This window comes from Geospiza fortis, unplaced genomic scaffold, assembly GCF_000277835.1.
Source record: "Geospiza fortis unplaced genomic scaffold, GeoFor_1.0 scaffold417, whole genome shotgun sequence".
NCBI classification, from domain to species: domain Eukaryota; kingdom Metazoa; phylum Chordata; class Aves; order Passeriformes; family Thraupidae; genus Geospiza; species Geospiza fortis.
This window is the reverse complement of record NW_005054535.1, coordinates 830839-841810: the sequence shown is the minus strand read 5'-3', so window position 1 is coordinate 841810 and position 10972 is coordinate 830839. Positions and strand designations below refer to the sequence as shown.

General features: G+C 59.2%; 1 protein-coding gene across 1 annotated transcript in view; it reads right to left on the bottom strand.

The window, feature by feature from the left end:
- LOC102037850 (fibroblast growth factor receptor 1-like) overlaps positions 1–10605 on the bottom strand; it is a gene marked incomplete at its 3' end in the record, with an annotated part of 11737 nt that extends 1132 nt beyond the window's left edge. Inside the window, exons 1-2 of the mRNA XM_005429255.2 lie at positions 10406–10605; positions 982–1245 (exon numbers count right to left, since the gene is read on the bottom strand). Of these exons, the coding sequence (XP_005429312.2) occupies positions 982–1245; positions 10406–10496 (355 nt within the window). The remainder of the gene's footprint in view (positions 1–981; positions 1246–10405) is intronic.
- Between the last annotated feature and the right edge of the window lie 367 nt (positions 10606–10972).

Sequence of the window (10972 nt, the reverse complement as noted above, 5' to 3'; positions counted from 1 at the left end):
GGTGGTGCTGGTGCCCGGCAGGGGCACAGGGATCCACAGAAATCCCACAGAATCCCCAGCAGAGCCAGTGCCTGCAGCCATCCTGAAGAGATTTCCTGTCAGAGGTGACTCTGGAGCTCCTCACCCCACGTTTGGTGTCACCAACACCCCTGGGGTGGCAGCCAAGACCTGTGAGCACAGACACGTCCCCACCTGGAGCATTCCTCCCTCTCCAGCCTCACACTCCAACAGCACTGCAGAGCACGGCTCACACCCAGTACATGTCCCTTCTGGGGTGACCCTGCAGCCCCCTCAGATAAACAGGAGATGATTTCTGGCTGCAGTGGCCACGAAGCCACAGCACCACACTGGAAACTCTCCTGGGCTCCCACAAGGTGCAGGTCGGCCCTGAACTCACTGTGTGTGTGCAGTGTGTGTGCAGGGGCCCGCAGGGGTGTGCAGAAATGTGCAAGGACCTGCAGGAATGTGCAGAACTGTGCAGAGGTGTGCAGAACTGTGCAGAGGTGTGCAGAAATGTGCAGGGACCTGCAGAGGAGTGCAGGGACCTGCAGGAATGTGCAGAACTGTGCAGAGGTGTGCAGAACTGTGCAGAAATGTGCAGGGACCTGCAGAGGAGTGCAGGGACCTGCAGGAATGTGCAGAACTGTGCAGAGGTGTGCAGAAATGTGCAGGGACCTGCAGGAATGTGCAGAACTGTGCAGAGGTGTGCAGAACTGTGCAGAAATGTGCAGGGACCTGCAGAGGAGTGCAGGGACCTGCAGGAATGTGCAGAACTGTGCAGAGGTGTGCAGAACTGTGCAGAAATGTGCAGGGACCTGCAGAGGAGTGCAGGGACCTGCAGGGGTGTGCAGAGGTGTGCACAAGTGTGCAGGGGTGTGCAGAAGTGTGCAGGGACCTGCAGAGGAGTGCAGAAATGTGCAGAGGTTGCCTCCTCCTCGCTTCACAGCCCGGCCCCGTGGCTGGCCTGTCCCTGCTACGAACCTGAGACGTTCACGGAGAAGAAGGTGGTGTCGCTCCCCGAGGGGCTGTTGGTCATGCAGGCATAGAGCCCTGAGTCCTCGGGCACCACGTCCCTGACCTCTACCTCGTCCCCAGTGATGCGTGTGCGGTTGTTCTCGGCCAGCTGGACGCCGTCCCTCACCCAGTTGATGCTCTGGACGTCGTCCCGCAGCCGGCAGCGCAGCTGGAGCAGCTCACCGGGGTGCGCTGAGTACGACTCCACTTCCATTTTTGCTTTGGGCACAGCTGGAGGGGTTAGGGGAGAGAAGGAGAGAAGAAAAAAAAAAAAAAGGAGAAAAGGGATAGAGACTAAAGGAAAACCAAGCTGCTGCTGCTGCTGCTGCTGCGGCCTGGTTAATGAGGCAACATGCACTGCTGGGATATTCTCACTGCTGGGACATTCCCATTGCTAGGATGCAGATATTCCTGAGATATTCCCACTGCTGGGATATTTCAACTGCGTGGACATTCCCACTGCTGGGATGCTCCCACTGCTGGGATGCAGATATTTCTGATATTCCCAGATATTTCTGAGATATTCCCATTGCTGAGATGCTCCCACTGCTGGGATGCTGATATTTCTGATATTCCCAGATATTTCTGAGATATTCCCATTGCTGAGATGCTCCCACTGCTGGAACATTCTCACTGCTGGGACGCTCCCACTGCTGGGATGCAGATATTCCTGAGATATTCCCACTGCTGGGGCATTCCCACTGCTGGGATGCAGATATTTCTGATATTCCCAGATATTCCTGAGATATTCCAACTGCTGGGATGCTCCCACTGCTGGGACATTCCCACAGCTGGGACATTCCCTCTGGGGCACTGTGGACCCCAGCACTGAGGGGATGGAGCCCATGGCAGCAGCAGAGCAGAGCAGAGGCTGACAGCTCCCCAAGCAGCACCAAGGGCTCCCCTCTGCAGCAGGACCCGGCTCCACAGCCCTCACCCTCCTCAGCTCTTACGGAGCCTGACAGGGCAGGGCATTCCCAACAGGGGAGAAACAGGCAGCAGTGACACCTCAGTGCTGTCTGGCAGGATCCAGCCCTGCCCAAAGCACCCCAAATCCCTGCATGGCTCTGCCACCACCTCGCAGGGCTCTCAGCATCCCCACCACCACAAGCAGGCAGGCAGCAAAGCAGGCCAGGGTCCCCGTGGCAGCAGGAGCCCCAGCCTGGTTAGAGCAGGGCACTGCAGGGGTGACAGGGCAGCAGAGCAGGCAGGGAGTGAGGGGGACAGGGCAGCCCAGGCAGCTCTGGCCTCCATGGTGTTCCCATCCACAGCATCCAGGAGGGGAGCTCAGCTCCCCGAGGTGAGCAGCACAAAGATCCTTTCTCTCCATCCTGCTGGGACATGATCTCATCTCTCCCAGCCCTGAAGCGTGCAGGGCTGTGTCCTCAAGTCCTGCCCTCCACGGTGGGTGGTGCACGAGCAGTTCTGTGCATGAGCAGCTCTCCTGGCCCCAAGCTTGGGGAAGATGCTGGCTTCCAAATCACCTCTTCAAATTCCACATGCCATGGAATGGTCCAGGCTGCTACAGCTCTGCAGAGGCTCCCTGTGATGATGATGATGATGAGGGTGGATTCAGTGTGATCATCATCCTAGACTGAGCTCTACAGGCACAGCTCCAGGGCCCAACTCTTCAGGCACCCCTTGACCTCTGCCTCTTCTTCCTCAATAACATGTCTGGTTGTTCCTGGATGCCATGAGATGCTGTGGGAGCTGCAGATGTTCCTCTGAGAGGCTGGAAAATCCCAATACAGGCAGCAGAACCAGCCAGGAGATGTTCAAATTCCACGCCCCATGGAATGGTCCAGGCTGCTACAGCTCTGCAAAGACTCCCTGGGATGATGATGATGAGGGTGGATTCAGTGTGATCATCATCCTAGACTGAGCTCTACAGGCACAGCTCCAGGGCCCAACTCTTCAGGCACCCCTTGATCTCGGTCTCCTCCTCCTCAATAACGTGTCTGGTTGTTCCTGGATGCCATGAGATGCTGTGGGAGCTGCAGATGTTCCTCTCAGGGGCTGGAAAATCCCAATACAGGCAGCAGAACCAGCCAGGAGATGTTCAAGCTTCAGCTCAAGGGCTGAGCCCCCCAGGATTTCTGAGTGCCCAATGAACCAGAAAAGAAAAACCTCTGCTCCCTGCTCTGCCCATGTGCCCTGAGCAGCACAGGGCTCGCTCCTCCCTGCTCCCAACAGCCACTCTGTGCAGCCAAAAAACGAAACCTTGGCTCTCCAGAACTCTGATTCACCACACCGTGACCTGCACTTCACTTCTGGCCACTTCTCTTTGCCTTGGACTGATGATGAGAAGCTTCATGGGGAAAACATTCATGAGCAGCTCTAGAGTTTCTCGTCTTCCCTTTGCTCAGCACTTGAAGGAAAACAGTGGGATGGGGGAGATTCCCTTCGCTCAGTTGCTGTAATACCAACACCAGGGCTCCAGCTCATCCGTGAGAGGTTACAAAACATTTTCATGTGGAAGGAGAAGAGCAATGGGAGCCCCTTTGGTGCTGGGGAAGGGTCTTGCTTTGCAATCCTGTTTTCTCCCACAGGACAGGCACTTCTCACAGCTGATTAGTGTTTCAAGTGATCCATCACAGGCATCTCCAAAGGCTCCCAAAGCTGCAGTGACACCCAGTCCTGTCCCCCTGAACCCCAGGGCTGGGTAACACCACATCCTGCCCATCCCTCCTCACACAGAGCAAGGCCAGTGGGTGACAAACAGCCATGAACACCCCACACCAGCAGGAGCCCAGTGCTGCAGCCACATCTGCTCTCATCTGCCCCTTCCCAGGCATCAGCAGCTTCCCTGTGCAACAGAACAGCCCTGCTGTGGTCGCTCCTCCCAGCCTCGAGCTCCACCAGCACCCCACAGCTGCACCTGTGCAATGTGAAGAGGTGTCCTGGGCATGGAAAAGGCCTTTGGAGGAGGGGAGATGTTGTAGTGTGTTTTTATACTTTGTAATAGTTTTGGTTTTGTATCCCAGTATTTTTCCCCAATGGTTTACCCCAGATTGTGTCCCCTTCCTTTACCTGTGTAATCCCTGTCCTCTGCTGAGATCATCCCCAAATCCCCACCAAGTTTTGGGAGACCCCAGCCTGATGCCAGGGCTTGGGGAAGCAGCACTGCAGGTTCAGGAGGGTCCTTTCCCAATGGCCACAGGTCCCTGGGTATGTTGTGTGAATGCCACTGCTCCTCCAGACCCTTCTGACCCCTCCCAAAGCTTCCAGACCCTTCCAGCCCCACTGGTTTGCACCAGCAGCATGGCTGGGGCACGGAGGTGTGAGGTGATGGATGGAGAGGGGAGAAGAGGGCACGGTGGGGTGTGCCCTTGGTCACCCATGGAAGGAGAGAGGACACAAAGGGCACAGTGGGGCTGGCCCTTGGTCACCCATGGCACGAGAGGGCACGGTGGGGTGTGCCCTTGGTCACCCATGGCACGAGAGGGCACGGTGGGCCCTGCCCTTGGTCACCCTGTGCCCTCGGTCACCCGCAGCACTCCCTGGCACTTGGGATGAGGCAGAAAACCACAGCCTGGTGGGAATGGCCTGAGAAGGAATCCCCAGGCTAATGAGCACGGCCAGGTTTGCTCAGCCTCTCACTGTGGCCCTGGCAGGCAGAGAGCACTGTGGCTGCTGGCATGATGGCACAGATGGCATGAAGAGCTGCTGGTGTGAGCCCTGGCACCTCACTCTGGTGAATGATTGCTGTCTCTCCAGCCTGATACATCCCTGTCTCACATCCCCCTCTGCTTTCCTGCGCCTTAAACCACAGCCCCACGGCAGAGCCTCCCCATGGGCACAAGCCAGGCCCACCTCTCCAAAGGTTCACCAGCCAGACCAACACTTGGCTCTCATCCCCGAAGCTCTGGGTGCTCCCAGCACTGCACAAAGCTCACTCAGAGCTGGGAGCTGTGGGGCTGCTCACAGGGCGACAGGAACACCAGTCCCACGGGCCTTGTCCATGCCAGGGGGAGCCCCAAGGTCCCCAGTGAGGCAAGGGGCAGCTCCAGCCCACGGTGCCCCTGTGAGCACCCCCAGAAGCTGCGTGGTGCCCTGCTGGGGGCAGCTCCTGGGGGTTTATTACTTTATTCCAGCTTTGAAATGGAAGCAGGAGCGGAGCCAAGCCCAGCCAGATGGAGAGTGTCACCAAGTGAATAGAACTGTCACCAGCTCCCCTGGGGCTAGCCCCCTGATGGGGACAGCAGGGACAGGGACACAGGACAGGGACATGGGGCAGGGACATGGGGCAGGGACATGGGGCAGGGACATGGGGCAGGGACATGGGGCAGGGACAGGGACATGGGACAGGCACATGGGGCAGGGACAGGGACATGGGGCAGGGGCAGGGACACAGGACAGGAACATGGGACAGGCACATGGGGCAGGGACAGGGACATGGGGCAGGAAGGGGAAGGGACAGGGACGCGGGACAGGCACATGGGGCAGGGACAGGGACATGGGGCAGGGACAGGGACATGGGGCAGGGACATGGGACAGGGACATGGGGCAGGGACAGGGACGCGGGACAGGCACACAGGACACGGACATGGGGCAGGGACAGGGACACGGACATGTGGCAACCCTGGGACATGGAGCAGGGACATGGGGCAGGGACAGGAGCTGCTGGTGCTCACTGTGCCCCCTCTCTCCGTGCTGCCCCCCAGGCTGGGCACACAGCATGGGGAGCCCAGGGTGCACCCTGCAAGCACAGACAGCCACGGGCTGTGCTGGCCACGGTGACGATGGCAATAAAGGGGCCAACAAAGCGGCGCGGGGACAGGGGGGGCGGGGGGCGCGGAGCCGCAGGCGCCGGTTGCCCTGGAGACCCCAGCGGGGCTTTCCGAAGGTATTTCCTGAAGAAAAAGCACACACATGCCCGGCAGCCCCACTAATCCCAACAGGAAGCGCTCACCGGGACCTGGGGATTGGCTTCTTTTTGATTTAAACAGCTCCTCACGCTGCCGCGTCCCCCCAGCCCGGGGGCACGGCCCGAGGTGCGGCATCCCCAGCCCTGCCTTGTCGCAGATATCTTTTATGAAAAATCCTTTCCTTAGGATTTTTCCTCCTGAGAAGCTGAGAGGCATCAGGAACAAAATGTAAACAATGGTTATCTGCTGCTGTGGAATGCAACAGGTGCATCTGTGATTGGTCTCATGTGGTTGTTTCTAATTAATGGCCAATCACAGCCCAGCTGGCTTGGCCTCTGTCCGAGCCACAAACTTTTGTTATCATTCTCTCTTTTTCTATTCTTAGCCAGCCTTCTGATGAAATCCTTTCTTCTATTCTTTTAGTATAGTTTTAGTGTAATATATATCATAAAATAATAAATCAAGCCTTCTGAAACACGGAGTCAGATCCTCGTCTCTTCCCTCACCCTCAGACTCCCGTGAACACGGTCACATGTCCTTTCCTTTTAATATAATATAGATCATAAAATAACAAATCAAGCCTTCTAAAACATGGAGCCAGATCCCCATCTCTTCCCTCATCCCCAGACCCCTGTGAACACGGTCAGGCTGCACATCCCCGATGCAGGGAAAGGCTGCAGCAGGGAGATGCCAACAGATGAGCAGCACGAGGCACACGTGGCTCTCAGAGTGCTCAGGGCACCCCCAGCTCCCCCTGTCTGAGCCGGCCCGGGGGCTGCTCCACTCCCTCCGCAGGGAGAGGGGATTTATGTCCTGCTCCAGGCCCTGCCTGCACCGCAAATGAAGCAGCACTTAATTAACAGGCGCCTTGGGAGTTTGCAAAGCTGTCAGGATAAACCCACCCCTTTCCCCCCTTTCCCTGCCCCGGAGGCAGCAGCCTGGGGCACAGACATCTCTCCATCAGCTCCCCCCGGGCATGGCACACACGGGGGGCACAAGAGAACCCCCCAACCCGCAGTTTTGGGCTGGCTTTGCCTGGCCCTGGCCCGCTGCTGGAACTGAGCGTCCATTCCTGCGCCCACCTCCCTCCTGCACAGCCCCAGGTGGGGGCTCCACACCCAAGGACCCCCCTGCTCCCCACAGCCCAGGCTCTGGGTCTTTCCCAAAGACTCTTATTTCTTTTTTTGCTCCTCAATTAAGGGCTGGAGTGACAGCATCCGAGTGGAAAGGCGGGAGGAGGGAACAATGCCGGCCCTGCAGGCTGGGAGGGGACGGGTGTGATGCCCTGCAGGGCTGGCCTCCTGCCATCAACAGCAGAAGAGCAGGAGGCTGCAGGCTTGGCAGGGAATGCCTGGGCTGCTTGTGGGGCTCCAGCAAGGAGTCCAAATGGGATCCCCTGGGCTCTGGGGGGGAGACACCAGGAGCTGCAAGAACAAGGAGGGGCTGGGCAGCAGGGAAATGGGGAGGGGACAGAGGGACAGCAGTGCCCTGGGGAGCAGAGGGGACAAGCCAAAGACCCCCGTGGGCTCCCCCAGGCTACCAGGGCTGAGCACATTGCCTGCCCTGACTGCTGGCTCCTGCAGGGCGCAGAGCAAGACCCCCTGGAGGAGCTGGGGACAACAAAGCCCCGGGAGCCAGGGCCCCCGCTGGCCCTGCAGATGGCCAGGGGGGGTTAAGCCTGTGGCCAGCTGGGCAGCCCTGGGAAATGGGGCAGCCCTCGGCCCCTGCCCCACAGGGAGGGGGCTGCAGCCCAGCCCCCTGTGCTTTGGAGTGCAAACACACCCCTCTGGGGAGGCTCTGCTGCACTGGGGTGGTTTGGGGTGCAGGGTGTCCCAAACCCAGCTGCCCAAGGCAGGACCCCGCGCCCCAGGACACGGCTCCCCAGGACAATCTGCTGCACCCCCTGTGAGGAGATGCCTGAGCAGCGGCCGGGACAATGGCAGACAAGGAGAGAGGGGGAAAAAAAAACCTTGGCAATTTTCTGCAGGTTTCTATTTAACCTGGAGACAAAGAGCGGCTTTGTGCGAGGGAGGGACAGAGGCCGCGCATGGAAATTTCTTGGCTTTTCCCCTTAACCGGGGCTTTTTCACCACCTCCAAATTTAGGTAACTATAAAACGCAGTAAATGCCTGTTAATGTTTTATTTGCTCCAGATTTTTTGGTGCTGGCAGCTCCCAAACTCCCTCCCAGAGCACAGGGAAGGGGGGAGCAGAGCTGAGCCCCCCTCCACGTGAGGCCAGGCCGCTGGCCGGCCGCGGGGGATTACTCCTCCCTGAGAAGGGAGCTTAGCTGCCTCAGAACCAGGAGTAAACTGAAACCCCATAAACATGCAGAACAAAGTCCTGGAAAACTGCTGCTGCCTCCAGCCCCGAGCAGGGCAATGGGGGATGCTCCTGAGCGCCATGGGGAAGGACAGACACCTTGTCCCCCAGGATCCACACCCCCGGGGACCCCAAAACCCCTGAGGTGGGGTCAGAGCCTGCCCCTGAGAGATGCTGGTGGCTCAGGCCTGGCTGCAGGTCCTGGCCCAGCGCTGGCTCTTCCCATCCCACACGTCCTGCTGGGAACATTTTGTTCCCACCAGTTGGCTCCCGAGCCAAGGGACGGATCCTGCCCCAGCCGGGCTCCTGCTGTGGCACTAATTGGGCCGCCCTGGTGAGAACCGTGTCGGGAAATGTTTCCAGAGGTTATTGTTAGCCCTGGCATGAGGCTGGCGAGGAACCAGCTCCCTCCTCTCCAACCTCTCCTCCTCCACTGCCCTGCCTGACGTGGCTCTCAAATCCACAAGGAGCTGCAGGGGCTCCTCATGCACCCCAAAATTCACTTGTGCTCCATCAGCCTGAACACCCCAACAGTTCTCTCAGCGCCACAGTCAGGGCTGGGGCTGCAGGTGGTGCTCTCCTGGCAGCACAGAGCCATCCTTACCCCAAACACTGCCAGGAAACCTCTTCCAGGAAGAGCAATCTCCCGAGAAAAACATGTTTACCACTGTCAACCGCATTGTTTACAGATGCGGGGAGCAGGCACGCCAGTGGAAAAATCTCAGCAATGGTCCCAGGCAGTGAAGCTCTGCCCGGGCTCCTCTCTGGAGCTGCAGCTCCCCAGGGACCATGCCTGGCTCTGGGGTGTCACCTCGCAGGGTGTGACCTGGCACCAGGGTACCTGCTGGCCCAGTCAGAGCTGCCAACCCTGGCAGCCAAGGGCATCACCCAGGCATCTCCCAGGGGGCTGCAGAGGGGCCACTTGTTGGCTGCCAGCTCCCACCCGAGCCCTGAGGAGACCCTGGGGCACCTCACAGCACCGTCCCCATGCCGGCCGCACCAGCAATCTGCATCCTAGGGCTCTGCTGCGAGGAAGGGGGAAGGGGAGCGAGTCTTAAAAAGCAGAGCAGTGCCCACAGACCAGACATTCTTGGGTAATTAGAACCAAAAGGAGTGAGTCGTAGTCCCGCTGCCGGCTCTGGTTATTCTCTGCCTCGCCGAGGCTTCGAGGCGCCTGAGTGGGGCTCTCGGCCAGGGCTGGCTCTCCCCAGGGCCAGGAGACCCCCTTGGTCCATCCCTGAGCTCTGGGGTGCCCCACACTCTGCTGGAGCAGAGATCTGGACTGCACAAATCAGCCAGCCCCAGCTTTGAGCCCCCACCTTGGGCATTTCCAGCTGGGAGCAACACTGGAGCATCCCGAGGGTTTCTGTGGGGTGCATTCACCCCCAGCACTGCCAGCTGGCAAAAGCTGAACCCAAGGTTCTGCCCAGGGCCAGGCCACCCCCTTGGCCCATCCCTGAGCCTTGGGGTGCCCCATGCTGCAGAGCTGAGCCAGGCTGAGGCAAGGAGCACCCCTGGCTGCTGCCACCCTGGCTGCTCCTGGGGGACAGCAGCAATAACAAGAGAGGGGATGTCCTGGTCAGGGACTGCACTCCCCAGCTCCAAAATCCCAATCTCCCAAATCCAGAGATTTGGGCTGCACAAATCACACGAGCCAGCCCCGGCTTTGAGCCCCCATCTTGGGCATTTCCAGCTGGGAGCAACACCAGAGCATCCCAAGGGTTTCTGTGGGGTGCATTCATCCCCAGCACTGCCAGCTGGCAAAAGCTGAACCAGCACCTTGCACCCAAATCTTCACCCCCACCATGGAGCCCAGGGTGACCCCAGTGGGGTTAACAGGGTGGGAGCAGCCTCACACACATCCTGGGTTACAGATCGTCACAGGGAGTGTCCCCAGTGGGGGACACAGCCCCCAGGGCTCTGTGCCCTCCTCCAAACCAACAGGTCAGGGTTTGCCAGAATTTTCTCCAGGTTTAAAATGTCCCCAGGCACTGCTGGAGCCACACACAAACCACTCTGGGGACAACAAGTGCCATGTCCCCAGAGCCACCAGCTCCCAGGCAGCCGGGTGACACCACAGGTGGCACTGGGGACACGCTGGTGGCCCCACAGCTGGACACACACCAGCTGCAGAGAAGAGCAGCTTGTGTGACCCACGAGGAACACAAAGGAGGGAGTGGAGGCATCAGGCCGTGCTCTTACCTTGCTCGGGCAGGGTGGGGGCCGGCCGGGCAGCGGAGAGCGCGGCTGCGACCAGCACAGCCCAAAGGATGAGGCACCGCCAGGTCCACATCCCACTGCTGCAGCTACTGCTCGGCGACTGGGCTCTGCAACTGCCACTCCATGGGGGCCCTGTGTGGGAGCAGGGGGGTCTCCGCAGGGCTGGCAGCCCCTACAAGCTGTGAAGGAGGAAAGCAGAGTCAGGCAGGGCCAGCTCCCCCACATCCCACCATCCAGCTCTGTGATGTTCCTCCCGCATCCAGCGCAGACAGCAGGATGTCTCTGGATCAAGGGACATCCTGGACCAAGGGACATCCCCAGACTGCAGTGGCAGGTCCCCACAGACCCCTCAGCAGCCTGACACGAGCTAGCACTGACTGGCAGGGTTATGTTTCCCTGTGTAAAAGCGCTGATGTGTCAAGAGTGAAACCGCTGGCCAAGCAGAACCGAGCGCAGCAAGATTTCCCAGAATGGTGAGAGAAACATTAACGACACTTAAAGAAAGGGAGATTCCTGCTCTCCTCTTCCTGCACTTTGTTAGGTGCTGCT